This window comes from Rhinopithecus roxellana, chromosome 11 (genome assembly GCF_007565055.1).
Source record: "Rhinopithecus roxellana isolate Shanxi Qingling chromosome 11, ASM756505v1, whole genome shotgun sequence".
NCBI lineage: Eukaryota > Metazoa > Chordata > Mammalia > Primates > Cercopithecidae > Rhinopithecus > Rhinopithecus roxellana.
This window is the reverse complement of record NC_044559.1, coordinates 36,337,218-36,356,142: the sequence shown is the minus strand read 5'-3', so window position 1 is coordinate 36,356,142 and position 18,925 is coordinate 36,337,218. Positions and strand designations below refer to the sequence as shown.

At 35.7% G+C, this 18,925-nt stretch overlaps 1 protein-coding gene across 1 annotated transcript in view; it reads right to left on the bottom strand.

The window, feature by feature from the left end:
- ATRNL1 (attractin like 1) overlaps positions 1-18,925 on the bottom strand; it is an 845,855-nt gene that overhangs the window by 635,527 nt on the left and 191,403 nt on the right. The window contains exons 15-17 of the mRNA XM_030941431.1: positions 18,089-18,270; positions 6,193-6,406; positions 4,370-4,558 (exon numbers count right to left, since the gene is read on the bottom strand). Of these exons, the coding sequence (XP_030797291.1) occupies positions 4,370-4,558; positions 6,193-6,406; positions 18,089-18,270 (585 nt within the window). The remainder of the gene's footprint in view (positions 1-4,369; positions 4,559-6,192; positions 6,407-18,088; positions 18,271-18,925) is intronic.

Sequence of the window (18,925 nt, the reverse complement as noted above, 5' to 3'; positions counted from 1 at the left end):
TGATAAAGATCCCCTGGAGAGAATTCCTGTGTAGAGATGGAAACTGTTGCTTTCCCTATCTCATTGAATACATTTCAACCACAACATATTCCTGAGTTTAATAGATACACTGGACTACAAGTGGTTGTTATTTTGTCTCCTTTGACTGAACTATAACTACAATTTCTTTGGAACCTCGAACAAACACACCAACATGTTAGATTCACTCATTTCAAATCCTGTTTACTGCAGGTTAAAGTATTGGAAGAAAAAAAAAAAACTAAGGACTTTTGCTCCTATTTTCTTTATGAGCGTCCTAGACACTCAGATGTTGAGAAGAAGGGAATTGAAAAAGAACCAAAAGAAATTCTCATTCTATTTGTCTGTTTGGACTTTAACAAGTAACTGATATTGTGCTTTGTTCAAATCAAAGCATCCTCAATGGACATAAACTTGGATACCAGCCAGGCACGGTGGCTCATGCCTGTAATCCCAGCACTTTGGGAGGCCAAGCCGGGCGGATCATGAGGTCAGGAGTTGGAGATCAGCCTGGCCAACAGTGAAACTCCATCTCTAAAAAAAGTACAAAAATTAGCCAGGCATGGTGGCACATGCCTGTATTCCCAGCTACTTGGGAGGCTAAGGCAAGAGAATCGCTTGAACCAGGGAGGTGGACGTTGCAGTGAGCTGAAATTGGGCCACTACACTCCAGCCTGGTCCACAGAGCAAGACTCTATCTCAAAAAAACAAAAAAAAAAAAAAAAAAAACCTGGATACCAACTTTATTTCAGGTGATTCTGCAGCTTTCTATTGTGGTAGAATGGTAACTACTGGGCCCCTGAAAAGTATATTATTCCCAAAAAAAGGACATAAACTCTGGATTAATTACAAGAGGGACAGATATCAATAAGTGGGATATGAATGAATGCAACCAACATTGAGAACAGGTCATGAGAGCAGCAGGAGTAAATACTACTTTCTACGTTTTTGTTCCAAATCTGAAATTCCAATTAATTCAGCTCAAAAGGTGTATTTTTGATGAGCATCAGTGTCAAAGAATGGACTGTGGAAAGATAAACCATATTCTCTGCTATGAAGAAGCTAGCTAAGATCAGTGCTTTCTTCTCCCAAGCAGAAAGAGTTTCACATGGTCTCAAGTTCCCACAAGGCTACCAAGTGCTACCAGTAGCATTATGTAATTCCCTTGGCAGCTATATTCTGATGCCATTTGTGTTGGTAAGCAAGGACACTCTCACCACATAGTACCCAATATTAAATATTCATTCAGGCAAACCGAATCCAGCAGCACATCAAAAAGATTATCCACCATGATCAAGTGGGATTCATCCCTGGGATGCAAGGCTGGTTCAACACACGCAAATCAATAAACGTAATCCAGCATATAAACAGAACCAAAGACAAAAACCACATGATTATCTCAATAGATGCAGAAAAGGCTTTTGACAAAATTCAACAGCCATTCATGATAAAAACTCACAATAAATTCGGTATTAATGGAACGTATCTCAAAATAATAAGAGGTATTTATGACAAACCCACAGCCAATATCATACTGAATGGGCAAAAACTGGAAGCATTTCCTTTGAAAACTGGCACAAGACAAGGATGCCCATTCTCACCACTCCTGTTCAACATAGTGTTGGAAATTCTGGCTGGGGCAATCAGGCAAGAGAAAGAAATAAAGGGTATTCAGTTAGGAAAAGAAGTGAAATTGTCCCTGTTTGCAGATGACATGATTGTATATTTAGAAAACCCCATCATCTCAGCCCAAAATCTCCTTAAGCTGATAAACAACTTCAGCAAAGTCTCAGGATACAAAATTAATGTCAAAAATCACAAGCATTCTTATACACCAGTAACAGACAAACAGAGAGCCAAATCATGAATGAACTTCCATTCACAATTGCTTCAAAGAGAATAAAATACCTATGAATCCAACTTACAAGGGATGTAAAGGACCTCTTCAAGGAGAACTACAAACCACTGCTCAATGAAATAAAAGAGGACACAAAACAAATGGAAGAACATACCATGTTCATGGATAGGAAGAATCAATATCATGAAAGAAATCAATATCGTGAAAAGGTAATTTATAGATTCAATGCCATCCCCATCAGGCTACCAATGAGTTTCTTCAAAGAATTGGAAAAAATTGCTTTAAAGTTCATATGGAACCAAAAAAGAGCCCACATTGCCAAGACCATCCTAAGTCAAAAGAACAAAGCTGGAGGCATCACGATACCTGACTTCAAACTATACTACAAGTCTACAGTAACCAAAACAGCATGGTACTGGTACCAAAACAGAGATATAGACCAATGGAACAGAACAGAGTCCTCAGAAATAATACCACACATCTACAGCCATCTGATCTTTGACAAACCTGAGAGAAACAAGAAATGGGGAAAGGATTCCCTATTTAATAAATGGTGCTGGGAAAATTGGCTAGCCATAAGCAGAAAGCTGAAACTGGATCCTTTCCTTACTCCTTATATGAAAATTAATTCAAGAGGGATTAGAGACTTAAATGTTAGACCTAATACCATAAAAACCCTAGAAGAAAACCTAGGTAATACCATTCAGGATATAGGCATGGGTAAGGACTTCATGTCTAAAACACCAAAAGTAGTGACAACAAAAGCCAAAATTGACAAATGGGATCTAATTAAACTAAAGAGCTTCTGCACAGCAAAAGAAACTACCTTCAGAGTGAACAGGCAACCTACAGAAAGGGAGAAAATTTTTGCAATCTACTCACCTGACAAAGGGCTAATATCCAGACCCTACAAAGAACTCAAAACAAATTTACAAGAAAAAAACAAACAACCCCATCAAAAAGTAGGCAAAGGATATGAACAGACATTTCTCAAAAGAAGACATGCATACAGCCAACAGACACATGAAAAAATGCTCATCATCACTGACCATCAGAGAAATGCAAATCAAAACCACAATGAGATACCATCTCACACCAGCCAGAATGGCAATCATTAAAAAGTCAGGAAACAACAAGTGCTGGAGAGGATGTGGAGAAATAGGAACACTTTTACACTGTTGGTGGGATTGTAAACTAGTTCAACCATTGTGGGAGACAGTGTGGTGATTCCTCAAGGATCTAGAACTAGAAATACCATTTGACCCAGCCATCCCACTACTGGGTATATACACAAAGGATTATAAACCATGCTACTATAGAGACACATGCACACGTATGTTTATTGCGGCACTATTCACAACAGCAAAGACTTGGAATTAACCCAAATGTCCATCAGTGACAGACTGGATTAAGAAAATGCAGCACATATACACCATGGAATACTATGCAGCCATAAAAAAGGATGAGTTCGTGTCCTTTGTAGGGACATGGGTGCAGCTGGAAACCATCATTCTCAGCAAACTATCGCAAGAACAGAAAACCAAACACCGCATGTTCTCACTCATAGGTGGGAATTGAACAACGAGATCATGTGGACATGGGAAAGGGAACATCACACACCGGGGCCTATTATGGGGAGGGGGGAGGGGGAAGGGATAGCATTGGGAGTTATAACTGATGTAAATGACGAGTTGATGGGTGCTGACGAGTTGATGGGTGCAGCACACCAACATGGCACATGTATACATATGTAACAAACCTGCGCATTGCACACATGTACCCTAGAACTTAAAGTATAATAATAAAAAAAAAGACACCTAAAAAAAAAATAAATAAATATTCCTTCAGGTGCAGCCTTATCCTATAGTCCTTAGAAAACATGAGAGAACAGTAAGGGGCAAGATTTGTCTCCTGGAGTATAATTCATAGTAAGTCCAGTACTGCTGACATAACTCTATGTGATGTCAAGACTGTGCATTCTATACTTGTAGCAGATACACTAACATTGATACGATATTCTTGCTCCAAAATGCTTTCTTGAATCTAATCATGAGGCAAAAATTAGACAAATCCAAATTGAGAAACCTCCAAAACAAGTGGTATAGGTTATTCAAAAATATCAAAGTAATGTAAGGAAAAGACATGGGAACTGTATTAGATTAAAATACACTAAAAAGGCTCACCAAAGCAATCTGTGATATTTGAGGTGAACGCTCTCATGAAGTGTTACGCTGTCTGCAACATACACACAGTTCAGGGAAAAGGGGCTGTACATATGTGGCAATATGTTAATATTTAGGGTAAGATAGTGGAATGCAAAATGATGATATAATAAAAATCAGAGGTTAACAGTACCAGTTGGTTTCAAAAGTAGCTGTAGCAATATTTTTTCTCATTTTTTGAAACTTCTTCAAAAATTTAATTCTTCTTTACATCATAGAATAGTAATTTATGTTGCTGTCAAATGAAAAGTCACTCTAGATAAATACTCACGAGAGCAAGTGGCAGTTTGCCACTCTAGACATTGTCCATAGGGAAAAGAGATGATATAGGCATTAGAGTCAACACATCGTTTCGTACTGCTGCACCACATACACTCCATGCCATTGCTTGTACAGTTGGAACATGATGTCCTTAGAGAGCATGGCTTTTTGCATGGCCTCGCATTTTGATTTGGACTAACTGGAATAAACAAACGAATACAATAATTTCATTTTTAACTTCACGTTAACAAAATTGTATGGGTTTTCTTTGCTTTGCTGTTCAGGGCATGTTTCAATTAAGCCAACTTTGGCATTATCATATGATGAGGTAAATAAAAACAAAGGTGATATATCAATACTTCTTAAATTTTTTATTAAATTTGAAAATGTATAACTTCTTTGAAATGTTTATTTACAAAATAAAGTTGTATAATTTTAAATATTATAAGTAGTAACGTAGTCTATGACCTAGTTTGTATACTAGCAGTGTTTACTTTCCCAGCCACAATGTTTTCACAGCCACAAAGTTTTCCATAACATTCCACATCTTACAAAGTAAATGTCCCATAAGTGAACATGTCTCTGATATAAACAAAGAATAAAAATACAGCTTATCATAAAATATTACACAAGATACAATATTTATCACAGCCTTTAGGATGACTATCATTTAAAAATAATAGGAAATAAATATTGGCAAGGATGCAGAGAAATAGAAACCTTTGTTCACTGCTGGTGGGAATGTACACAGCCTCTGAGAAAAACAGTATGGTGATTCCTCAAAAATTTCAACATAGAATTGCCACATGATTTTGCAATTCTGCTTCTCACTATATACCCCAAAGAAGTGAAAGCAAGAAGCTGAACAGATGTTCATACACCCACATTCATAGCAGCATTACTCACAAGAGCCAAAAGGTAGAAGCAACCCAAGTATCCACTGATAGATGAAGGGATGAACAAAATGTGGTATATACATATAATGTAATACCGCTCAACCTTAAAAAGGAAGGAAATTCTCATACGTTCTACAACATGGTGAAACACTAAAGACATTATGCTAAGGGAATAAGCCAGTCACATAGGATGTACACTATATGATTCCACCATATGATGTACCTGAAGTAGTAAATTCATAGAGACAGAAAGTAGAATAGTAGTTGCTAGGGACTGTAGGGGGTGGGGTGGAGGAAACAGAGAGTTATTGTTTAATGGGTACATATTTTTAGTTTTGCAAAATGTAAAAAGTTCTGGAGATAAACGGTGATGATGTTTGTACAACAGTGCGAAAGTACTTAATGCCATTGAATTGGCATTAAAATACATTTAAAATGGTTAAAATGGTAAGTTTTAAGCATATTTTACCATGATAAAAATATAACATTTAAAAGAAAATAATTTCATATTCCTTTCTCACTTAACAAAAATCCATTTCAGAATATGTAACAAAAATGTTTCTTTTTACTTGATAACTGAAATAATATACCTACAAGAGTAAAAGGAGTCCCAATTAAACAAATCTTCTTCCCAAACACTATCATGATAAGTGAAAGACATTAATGAATTAAGAATAGATTATTGCTATATTGTAAGTAACTACAACCATATATTCATAACCTCACTATTTGAACCAAAAGAGATTGCATAAAATAATAATATTATGTTATTTTCACAAGTTAATGCTGAGATCACTAATAGTAAGTGGGGAAGAATATGTATAAAAATAAAATTTACATAAATATCAGAGAATCAGACTACACCCTAGAAGCAAGGAATGAGAAGATGGATTGGAAACATACTTTTAAAGGAATGCTAATTTACTGGACTACTTACCAACAGGTTTTTCACAGACAAGGCCATTTGCCATAGATGTACAAGGATTAGCTTTTAAGCCTGCCACTGCAGCCCTTTCTAGATATGCACAAAACCCAGAATCATTGGGTTCACCAGGAAGCCACTGTAGTGTTGTGTTTGTAAAAGGAGACATGTCTTCCCATCCCCAGTAGGATATATTGATCTTGCGCAAGCCTACCCAAGGTGATACTTTCTGTAAACAACAGGAAAAGGGGCATTCAAAGAAAGTTAAATGTAAAAATATGCCATGTTCCTTAGCAAATGGTTCATTATCATTAAAAATTATATTTGAAGATATATATAAAACTGCCTTTCTAATGAGTTTTAGTACTAAGAATAATTAACAATTACAGCATAGTTTGGAGAATGATGTAGAATAGAACACTGTTTTTAAAACACAGGTTTTATGTTTAGCTACATGATTGGCATCATTTATTTAGCCTTCACGAACCTCAGTTTCCTATTCTATAAAATGGAGATATAATTATCTATCTGATAAGGCAGGATTATTTAAAAACTTAATATATTGTTATTGCTGCTGCTGCTTCTATTACTATTACTACTATCGATGTAATCAGTTATAGGATTAAGACTCTAAAGATAAATTGCCATTATCTGCACTGTGAAAATAGAAAATAAAATCAACAAACAGTATATAGAGTCTGAGTGAAGTCTTCATAACAAGACTTAGCAAAAAGACTTAAAGAAGAGTAACTGCCTCTCTCTTAGCTTAGACCTCTACAAATAAATTTGGGCTTCTATATGATTTTTAGATAAATTAATGTCATATAATTTTATTAATAAAAAACAAAAATAATAAAATCTGATGCTTGGGCCTAAAATTTAACTAAAATTGACAAATACCACATAACTATTCTTAATGCTGTAAGTAATATTTCAAAATTAGCTTGAAATAAACATCTTTACTATATTTATAACCTTAATAATTACTCAATTTTAAAATGTTATTATTATATTATGTATATTTATAATATAATAAAATGTTATTATTATATTCATGATCCGAATTACAAATCTTTACAAATTTTTTTAGATTATAAACACCTCTGTTTTAATATATATATACATATTTTCCAAAATACTAAGCTATCAATATTATATTACAATGTGAAATGATTTCAAAACTCCCCATCGTTCTTTTTTTTTTTTTAACATTATAGAGTACCAGGACAGAGAAAAATGTTTCTCCACCTTGTACATTAGCAACACGGAAATAAGATATTTGTATCCAGTATATATTCTAATTATGATGTGCATATGGTCCTAGAGATCTTAAAAGATAGCCATACACCTAGAAATGTGTGCAGTGTACAAATACAATAAAGTTCACATAGTAAACACTCGACAAATGTTTCTTGAATAAAATTTAAATATCTTATAAATTCTTGTTATGACAATAAATCTCATATTGCCCAAGTACTGTACACATAGTAGGTAATCAATAAATTTTCCTAAACAAAATTCATTAGAATAAAGATTGCTATCTTCCATCATCAGCACAGTGCCTGAAACAAAGATGGTACTTAATAAATAATGTTTCTAATTATAAAAATACACATGCTGCTTCACATTGTGATCAGCATATATTTCATATATTATTCTGAAAAATATTTTGATAAGCAAAAAGCTAAAACATTCTTACAGCTCTTGATAATAGCAGGAGTCAATTCAACATAGATATTTCAGATTAACAACTGTGTTTCACATGACAGCAATTGTGCCTATATCCCTGAACTATCTATAGTCAAGACAAGTCACTTAAAATGAAATATTACTCCCTAACTCATCATGATAAAAATCTGAGAGGAAGAGAAGGAAAACAGAAAAATGAAGCTGCTGATAAAACATTTAAAGTAACTATTACTCAGTAAATGAACTGGATAGGCAGTTAATTATCTTATGTAAGATAAATAACTATATCATGAAAATTTCCTGCAGCACACCATAAATCACTGTAACATTTCATTAGCCATTTCCGATAAGTAAATGATCATTTGACCCAAGATATCTCTATAAAGTGAATGAATTTGTCAATCTTTATTTGCCAAAGAAGGGTTGTCTTAAGTTTATATAACCACAATGACTCAGAATTCATTTTATATAAAGATATGCATAATTGAATGTCACCTTGCAGAAGTCTCTACCTTTGAAATCTTGCTAAAGCTCAGCTTTCTGATAAAGCAAAACATTCTTCATTTACAGGGCATGCTAGTTAGCATCACATTCCTTAGCAAATGGAACTTTTGAATGCGTGATGAACTTATCAAGTCTAAGTTCATCACACATTCAAAATAATTATTAGTTCAATCATTATTATTCATAATAATAGGCAAGAAAAAATGAACACTAACATAAGAATCTTGAAATATGCAATCTCAAAAAAGTACATTTCAAGGTTATATTGTAAGAACTAAAAATAATATGTCTTAAGCAAGAAAAAAGTACTTTCTAAATATCAGGAAATTTGAATCTGCCAATAATAAGCTCTGCGTAAGTGGTAGGTAGTGAGAACTAATTTTCACGTGTTCATTGGTAATAGCCCCTTATTTTTTGTAGTAAGAGAAATAAATTGGCATCACAAGAATATAGACAGATTTTAACTTATGTTGTTTCTCCCATATGCTAAAGTAAAACTTTACAAATACACCTTGTCACATTCTTCAAAAATATTATAAAACTGATAGGTCTCTCCTACATGCTACCTCATATATCTTATCCTCTAGCCATGAAGCTGGTAACTCTCAAGACAAGTTGAGAGAAAAGACATAGGCATTTCTCTGGACTCTTTACCAATATTTTCATGTGCTGGCCAACTCCGAATCCTCTAAGACATAGCTAGGGCACTCCTCTAGGAAATTATTCTTAGGTCCACATTACTGGTTAGATGCCTACCCTTTATCTTCATATATCACCTTATGTGCATCTATCATTGCAATTATCACATTTCAGTATAATTGTGTTTGTTTCTCTCTCCACCAAGCTCTTTGAGAACAGCAATTGTCTTTTGATCTCTGTAATCTCAGAAAGCAGTAGATTGCCAAGTACACTGAAAGTGCTCAAAAAATGTATACTAAATGAATAACTACTGGTCTATCCTTCACAGAAAAATAGTTACAGTTCACAGAAAAGTAGTTTTCTGAATCAACTGTTCATATAAATATGATTAGTATAGCTTTTCTTTACCCTATTAATGCCAGACATAAAAAAAAAAATCGTATAAGGCCAAGAAGTACTGTATTGCAATATCTACTTCAAAATATTTGAATATTTATAAAAGTCAAAGGATAAAACTAATTAATCAGTTTTATTCATGGGGAAGAGGGCTTTGGCTGTATAGACAGAAACTGGGGATAGAAATTAGATTATCCATTATTGATACTCATGAGAAATATACATGTTAATATTAATACATTTCATCACAAAAATTAGGGTTGGCAGTAACAGTGGATTGAGTGTCCATACGAAAATTTCAGGAGTGATGTCAGCATCTTGTCTGACTAGAGACACCTGGTGCTCGTCCCTTCCACAAGAGAGGATTGAGACAATGAATAAAGAGCTACGCTTTGACTGGAGTGTCGAAGGGAGAGTGCTGGAGTGCAGTGGGGGAGTAGAGATTCACCTGCAGTGAATGCAAGTCCAGAAAGGTGGCATGGAGGCACCCAGCCTTTGTCCTGTCTTCTCCACCTGGATTGGATCTGTTCAGGATCAGCAGTGACTTCCTGTTATAGGGAATAGGTAAGCAGATGATCCCCACTAGCTCCCATTGCTACCATAAACACCTACAATCCTTACTACAGAAGAATCCCACAGTCCTTACAAGCTCTGAGCCCAGTTTAGAGAGCTGCCAGGAATTCCCTCAGCTGCACTGCCCTCAATTAAGAATACAAGGTGTGCACTTCTCATTCCCTACTCAAGCCCTGTGAGCCAAGATGCCGCAGCATGGTGCCATCTTGAGACCAGAGCCACCTCTGGAGTGTACCTTGCTCAAGTGTCCAGTAGCCTCTGCACCTCTCCAGTACTGCAGTCCATTTTCATTCCACCAAGCCCACACAAGTGGCTGAATGCCACAACCCCAGCTGAATGAAGCCTAGGTCCAGGATTGGCTGTGACTCTGGTCCTACACAGCAGGGAAATCAATCCCCACCACTGCACTTCTGAGCCAAAGGAATGGTCTGGCAGTCCCACACAGGACAATGTGGTCCTTGAGCCAGCCGAGCCAGCGGAGCCAGCCAAACCATTGCATGCCCTCCCACAAGCAGGAGAGGCCCTTGAGCCTCTGGGCAGCTAATACGCCCCTAGGCTAGAGGAGCAGCTACATGCCTGCACTCAGGGCCTGAGAAACAGCCACACTGCAACCTCTCGAGGCAGGTCCTTGGCCTGCCTAACAGCCCTGCACTAGCGATCAGGGCCTAGAAACAGTTCCAGAGGCTGCCACTGTTGGGCATGCCTCCATGCAATACAAGCAGCCATAAGTCCACATCCAGGACCTGAGAAACAGCCCTACAGGCCACCCCTGGCAGGCACACCCACAGGCTAGCCAGGAAGCCATACAAGCATGTCCTGGGCCTGAGACACCCCCATGAGGCATTCCCAGCAGATATTCCTCCAAGCCAGCCGAGCAGCAATGCACCTATACCCTGGGATTAAGAAATAGCCCTGTGGGTTGTTCCTGGCAAGCAAGCCCCCAGGACAGCCAAGCAGCCTTGAACCTGTCTCCTGGGCCTGAAAAACAGGCCCAAAGGCCATCCCTAGAAAACATGTTTCCAGGCCAATCGAGCAGCTATACACTCACATCTTAAGCTTGAAAAACAATCTCATAGGTTGTTCCTGGCAGGCCAGCCCCCAGGTCAGCCAAGTGACTGCATGCCTATGCTCCCAGAGTGAGAGTCCTGTGGTCTCAACCCCAGCAAGCCAAAATGCAAGTTGCCCTACCCACTGTGGGTACTCACATGCCCATGACCTGAGAAACAGCTAGGTGAGGACACTCTCCAACAGAGCCACACCACCACTGCTACAAACTGTCTTTGCTAAGGCTACTAAGACACTTGAAAATGTCACTAGTATGTCACTAGTGTGGATTCTAGCTAAAGAAACTACATGGAGATTACACTACTGCATCTACCTAGAACCAATACCAATACACCCCATTGAACTAATACGCCAAGACCCATTCATACTAATAACTCTTTCCATACAAAACCTACTCCATAAAATTGGAAGAATTTTATGTAGGAATTCCTACATAAAATGTAGGAATATATCAAACAAGAAAAAGCAAAAAAAAAAAAAAAAATCTCCAAAGGAAAACAATATTTCTCCAGAAATAGAACCCAACATAAGTAAACATATGAAATATCAGAAAGAAAATTCAAAATAATCTGAAGGAACTTCAGTAAGATATAGGAGAATACAAATAGACAATTCAACAAAATAAGGAAAACAATTCATAATTTGAATGAAAAATTCAACAACAGAGATATCAGGAAAAAAAGAACAAAATAAATCCCAGATCTGAAGAATTCAATGAATAAAATTTTTAAAATGCAACAGAGAGCTTCAACCACAGACTTGACTAAGCAGAAAAAAAGAATCACTCTTTTTTCTTTTTTAACAGAGATGGGTTCTTGCTATGTTGCCTAGGCTAGCCTCGATCTCCTGAGCTTACAAGTGGTCCTCCTACCTCAGCGTCCCAAGTAGCTGGGACTACAGGTTCACACCACCATGCCCAGCTAGAAGAATTACTGAACTTAAAAGCAAATAACATAAGCAACAAAAATAAAATAGAATATGGAGTGAAGAAGGCCTACAACATTTATAAGAAATCATTTAGTGAAAACCTATCTGTATTATAGGCACTACAAAAAGAAAACAGAAGGAAACAGGTGTCTAGAAATATTTAATAAATCACTTGAAAACTTCCTAAGTCTTCAGAAGGAAATTGACATCCAGGTGGAGGAAGCTTAAAGAACAACAAATAGATTCAGGCTATACAGGTCCTCTCCAATGCACACAATCCTCAAATCATCAAAAATCAAACACAAAGAAAGAATTCTAAAAGCAGCAAGAGAAAAGCATAAAGTCAGATAAAGGAAAATCCACACTACAGCAATAGTGAATTTCTTAGCAGAAACCATAAAGGCCAAGAGGAATGGAAAGATATATTCAAACTATTGAGAAGAAAAATAAAACTGTCAACCACAAATATTATACCCAGCAAAGCTATCCTCCAGAAATTAAGGAGAAATAATACCTTTCACAGACAAAATCTAATGAAATTCATCACCAATAGACTAGCCTTACAATAAATGCTCAAAGGAGCCTAACATCTAGAACTGAAAAGATGATAACCATCATCATGAACACATACAAAATTATAAAACTCACTGTTAGAGCCAATACACTAAGGAGAAAGAGAAAGAAATAAAACTGTATCACTACAGAAAGGCATATAATTACAAAAATAAACAATAAGAGAGGAAGAAAGGAACAAAGAATAGAAAAGATATAAAAAGGAAGAAAAGATGTACAAAAATCAGAAAACAACCAACAAATCAACAGGAATATTTCTCACCTTCCAATAATAACCTTGGAAGTAAATAAATTCCCTTACTTTAAAGATATAGACTGTCTGAAGGTATTTTTTTAAAAAATAACTAACAATATGCTGCCTACAAGAAACTTATCTCACCTGTAAAGACATACATAGACTAAAAGTGAAGGGATGAGAAAAGACATTCCATGCAAACAGAAAGCAAAAGTGAGCAGGAGTAGCTACACTTATATCAGACAAAGCAGACTTTAAGTCAAAAGCTGTAAAAGAGATAAAGAAACATATTATACAATAAGAAAGGGATTAATTCAGTAAGAGACAATAAATTGTAAATATACATGCACCCAATGCTGGAGCACTTAGATATGTAAGGAAAATACTATTAGATATAAAAAGAGAAATATGCCCCAAAACAATAATACTTGGATACTTCAACACCATGCTCTCAGTACTGGACAGATGATCTAGATAGAAAATCAACAAAGAAACATCAGATTTAAACTGCAACATAAACCAAATGGACCTAACAGACATTTACAGAACATTGTACTGCAGAATACACATACTTTTCAACAGCACGTGGAACATTCTCCAGGAATGACCACATATAGTAGAACACAAAACAAATATCAACAAATTTTTAAAAATCAAAATCATACCAAGTATCTTATATGACCACAATGGAATAAAAATAGACTTTAATAAAAAGAGGAACATTCAAAACAATATGAATAAACGAAAATTAAACAACATAGCCCTCAATTAACACTGGGTTAAGAAAGAAATTAAGAATGAAATTTAAAAATTACTTGAGACAGCTGAAAATAGAAAGACAACATACCAAAGCCTATAGAATATAGCAAAAGAAGTACTAAGAGGGAAGTTTATAGTAATAAATATATACATCAAAAAAAGAACAATTTCAAATAAACACCCTAATGTTGCATCACAAAGAATTAGCAAAGTAAGAAAAAAAACAAATCCAAAATTAGAAGAAGGAATAAAATAAAGATCACAGCAATCATGATCTTTATTGAAATGAAATCAGGACTAAAATAATACAGAAGATCAATGACAGAAAATGTCGGTCTTGTTCAAAAAATAAAGAAAACTGACAAACCATTTGCTAGACTAAATAATAAAGAAAGAGAGAAGACCCAAATAAATAAAATCAGAAGTGAAAAAGGAGACATTAAAATAACACAGAAACACAAAGGGTCATTAGAGATCACTATAAACAACTATATTTCAAGAAATTGAAAACTTACAGGAAATGAATAAATTTCTGGACACATGCAACCTGGAAATTGAACCAAAAAGAAACAGAAAACTTGAAAATACCAACAAAATTCATGATTTTGAATGAATGATGAAAAGTCTCACAATAAAGAAAAGTCCAGGACCAGATGGCGTCACTGCTGAATTCTACCAAACCTTTCAAAAGCAATTAAAACCAATTCTTCTCAAATTATTTCAAAGAACTGAAGGAGAGGGGATTTTCTTAACTCATTCTATGAGGTCAGCATAACACTGATACCAAAACCAGACAAGGACATTAAAAAAAAAAAAAAAAAAAAAACCTAGAGGCCAAAATCTCTAATGAACATATGCAACAATGCTCAACAAAATATTAGCAAAATAGCAAAATGAATCCAACAATATCAGAACAAAACACACCATGACCCAGAAGGATTTATCCAAGAGCTACAAGGATGATTCAACCTACACAAATTAATGAACATCAAATATCACATCAATAGAAGGACAAAAACCATACGATCATCTCAATAGATGCAGCAAAAGCATTCAACAGAATTCAACATCTCATCAAGATAAAAACTTAAATTAGGTATTTACATAGGAATTACCTAATTTAGGAAGGAAATAAATAAATAAATACCTTTATTTAGGAAGGAATGTACCTGAAAATAATAAAGGCCATATAGGACAAACCCACAGCTAACATCATACTGAACAGGAAAAGCTAAAAGCCTTTCTTCTAAGAATTGGAACAAGACAAGGATGTCCATTCTCACCACAATTATTTAGCATAGCACTGTAAGTTCATGGCCAGGGCAGTTAGGCAACAGAAGAAATAGAAGACATTCAAATTGAAACAGAAGAAGTCAAAGTGCCCCTGTTTGTAGATGGCGTGATCTTATACAGAGAAAAACTTTAAGACTCTTATACAAGAGCCAGAAAGAAATTATTTAGGCAGATAGTGAGAGTAAAAGACTCCTCAGCAAGCCTTCCCTTTTAACAAAAAGCAGCTCCAAAATCATTATTTTTCTAACAAAGAGCAGCCTATGAAATTGAGCTGCAGACACAGATAAGAAAGCTGGACGCTTACACACGTGAATGCCGGCAGCTGTGCCAATAGTTTGTAAAGGTTACCTGGGGGCCAGGCATGTTCATCATGGAGACTCCATCTTCCCTTTTCTTTGTCAACCATGTGTACAGTAAAGGAACAGGCAACAGGCCCAGTAGAGAACCCATCTGCATAATAAAAGATTAGGGTAGGGCAGCCAGCTTCTTCACTCACTATGTAAATGACACATCTGGTCAGATCAATCTTTTGGGCTCTATGTAAATCAGACACCACCTCCTTAAGCTTGTCTATAAAACCCCATGCATTTCACCACAGAACCAGAAGACCCATTCCGGAGCCCCTCTCTCTCTGCAGGAGAGAAAGGTTTTCTCTTTCCTTCACCTATTAAACCTCTGCTCTTTTTTGGCTGGGGGTTTGCAGTTTCACTCTTGTCCCCCAGACTGGGGTACAGTGGCACGACCCTGGCTCACTGCAACCTCCGCCTCCCAGATTCAAGCAATTCTCCTACTCAGCCTCTGGAGTGGCTGGCATTACAGGCGCCCGCCACCAGGCCCAGCTAATTTTTTCTATTTTTAGTAGAGATGGCGTTTCACCTTGTTGGTCAGGCTGGTCTCAAACTCCTGATCTCAGGTGATCCACCCGCTTCAGCCTGCCAAAGTGCTGGGATTACAGGCGTGAGCCACCATGCCTGGCAACCTTTGCTCTTAATTTCACTCCTTGTGTGTCCCCGTCCTTGATTTCCTTGGTGTGAGGCAAAGAGCCTAAGGTATTACCATAGAGGAATGACACCACTTCAACTCTACCAGAAAACTCTTAGTACTACTAATAAAGTAATTCAGCAAAGTTTCAGGATACAAAATCAACACACAAAAATCAGTAGCACTTCTATACACAAACAACAAACTATGTGTAAAATAAATCAAGAAGGTAACACCATTTACAATACTATAAAAAATTAAAATACTTAGAATTAATTTAACCAAGGAGGTAAAAGACCTCTACAAAAAAAAAAAAAAAAAAAAAAAAAAAAACTACAAAACACTGATTAAAGAAATTGAGGCCGGGCACTGTGGCTCACGCCTGTAATCCCAGCACTTTAGGAGGCCGAGACGGGCGGATCAGGAGGTCAGGAGATCAAGACCATCCTGGCTAACACGGTGAAACCCCGTCTCCACTAAAAACACACAAACAAAAAATTAGCCAGGCGTGGTGGCAGGTACCTGTAGTCCCAGCTAGTCGGGAGGCTGAGGCAAGAGAATGGCGTGAACCCAGGAGGCGGAGCTTGCAGTGAGCTGAGATGGTGCCACTGTACTCCAGCCTGGGCTACAGAGTAAGACTCCATCTCAAAAAAAGAAAAAGAAAAAAAAAAAGAAATTGAAGAGGATCTAAACAAATGGATTCCATGCAAATAGATCAGAAGACTTAATATTGTTAAAACAACCACGCTACTCAAAGCAATCTACAGACTCAATGCACTACCTATAAAATACCAATGACATTGTTCACAGAAATAGGAAAAGCAATCCTAAAATTGTATGGAACAAAAAAAAGCCCTAATAGCCAAAGCAACCCTGAGCAAAATGAACAAAGCTAGAGTTATCAAACTACCAGGCTTCAAAATACACTACAAAGTTGTAGTAAACAAAACAGCATGGTACTGGTATAAAAACAAACACATACACCAATGGAAGAGAATAGAGAAGCCATAAATAATTCACATAGCTGCAGCCAGCTGATTTTTGGCAATTACACCAAGAACATGCATAGGGGAAAAGACAATCTCTTCAATAAATGGTGTTAGAAAAACTGGATCTCTATATGCATTAGAATTAAACTAGACCCCCACCTCTTACCCTATACAAAAAAAAAAAAAGTGGATCGAAGAACTAAATTTAAGGCCCAAAGCAATAAAACTACTAGAAGAAAACATAGGAAAATCTCCAGGAATGGGTTTATGAAAAGATTTTATGAACAAGACTTCAAAAGCACAGGAAACAAAAGCAAGAATAAACAAATGGGATTATATAAAAATAAAAAGCTTCTGCACAGCAAAGGAAACAATCAACACAGTGAAAAGACAACCTACAGAAAGTGAGATTATATGGTTTGGCTGTGTCCCCATCCATATTTCATCCTGAATTCCCATCTTGAAGTACACTTGCTACTAAGTTGTAGAAATAAGCATATGTCCAGATTTTATGCTCTCCACCATTTTGATATGCTATCTACAATGCTTCTTTAAAGTAAGCTATACCAAGCAAGCATTACTTGTTTCTATATAGCAAGTAATTGGTAACACAGTCATCTCTCTCTATCCATGGAGGATTAGTTCCAGGTCCCCTGTGAATTCTAACATCCATAAATATCACGTCCCTTATGTGATATAAAATGGCATAGTATTCCAAGTAACCTATCCATATCCTCCTATATACTTTAAATCATCTCTAGATTTTTACTGAATACAACTTAAATATTATTGAATAGCTGTTATGCTGTATTGTTTAGGGACTAATGGCAAGAAAAAAAGTCTGTACATGTCCAGTACAGACACAACCATACATTTTAAAAATATTTTTCATTTGCAGTTGGCTGACTCCATGAATGAGGAACTCATAGATACAGAGGATCGACTATAATTGCTCTGAAAAGTTTTCAAGCAAAAATTCTTTCTGCCACATTATACCAAGTGGAGTTATAGTTCTTAAATTATATATACTCTTTAAGTGTATTTATTCATATAAGATGACTTTGGTAAGGTAATACAGTGGTTTGCTCTGCAAAAAGTGATAATTTATAAAACATTATTACCTTATTACTTATACAAAATAAGTCTTCTGTCAATTCACTTGAGAAATCAATTTTACTTTTATTTCCAAAATTAGCAAAATAATGTATTAAAAACAAAAAAAATCATTTCAAATAATTATGAGATTATCATAGCATATTTCCATAATGTAAAAAAGTAGAAATGTTACCTGTTGTGTATACTTCTGTATTTCATCCAGAACAAATTCTACTTCTTTTGAGGTTGTTAATGAAGCAAGATTTCCACTAAGATTATAGCAATAAAGTTTTGCATTGTCATAGTTTTCTCTACTGGCATTGATTCTAAGACAAGCATCCCCAATATGACTCCATCCTTCTCCACAAAGATGAGCTAGTAAAAAAAAAATATGTCTCAGTTTTAGATTACCAAAAAGCAAATGTATTTTTCAATTATTTCTGTATTTGTTTAAATTATTTGTGAAATAAAACATATTAAATATCTCAATATAATATTTCAAATAAATTTTTTATAATAGTTTGGTAGAAAATGAAAGAACATCCCAATTTTTTCTTTAAATCTTAAATATGAGATAAATCATGGCTCTATGACATCTGTTAAATGTGTTGACTGCTAGGTTTTCTCTGTAACATCTGGTATATTGGCATATGGTATTTCAATAAGTAAAACCACTACTATATTTATGTCCCAAGGTCTAGTTTACATAAGACAAGATTACTTTAATATAAAAACAACAAGCTTATACCAAAAGCAGTTTCAAAGTTACTCCTATAAGTGAAGTTAATTGACCTCTAAATCTAATTTCCATAGCTCAGGTATATCGTTGTGATGTAAGTTGGGTTCTCTGATTCTTTCATAAGTATAGGTAGAGAAGTCTCATTTCACTTACGATTAGTAAAGGAGCTATGCTCTTTCCTTACTAATGTTTATTTTTATACAATTATTCATGTCTTTCTAAAGATGAAACATATTATTCAGTAATAGTGGTTTATCTATAGAATCCAAATTGAACTTGAAACACTGTTTT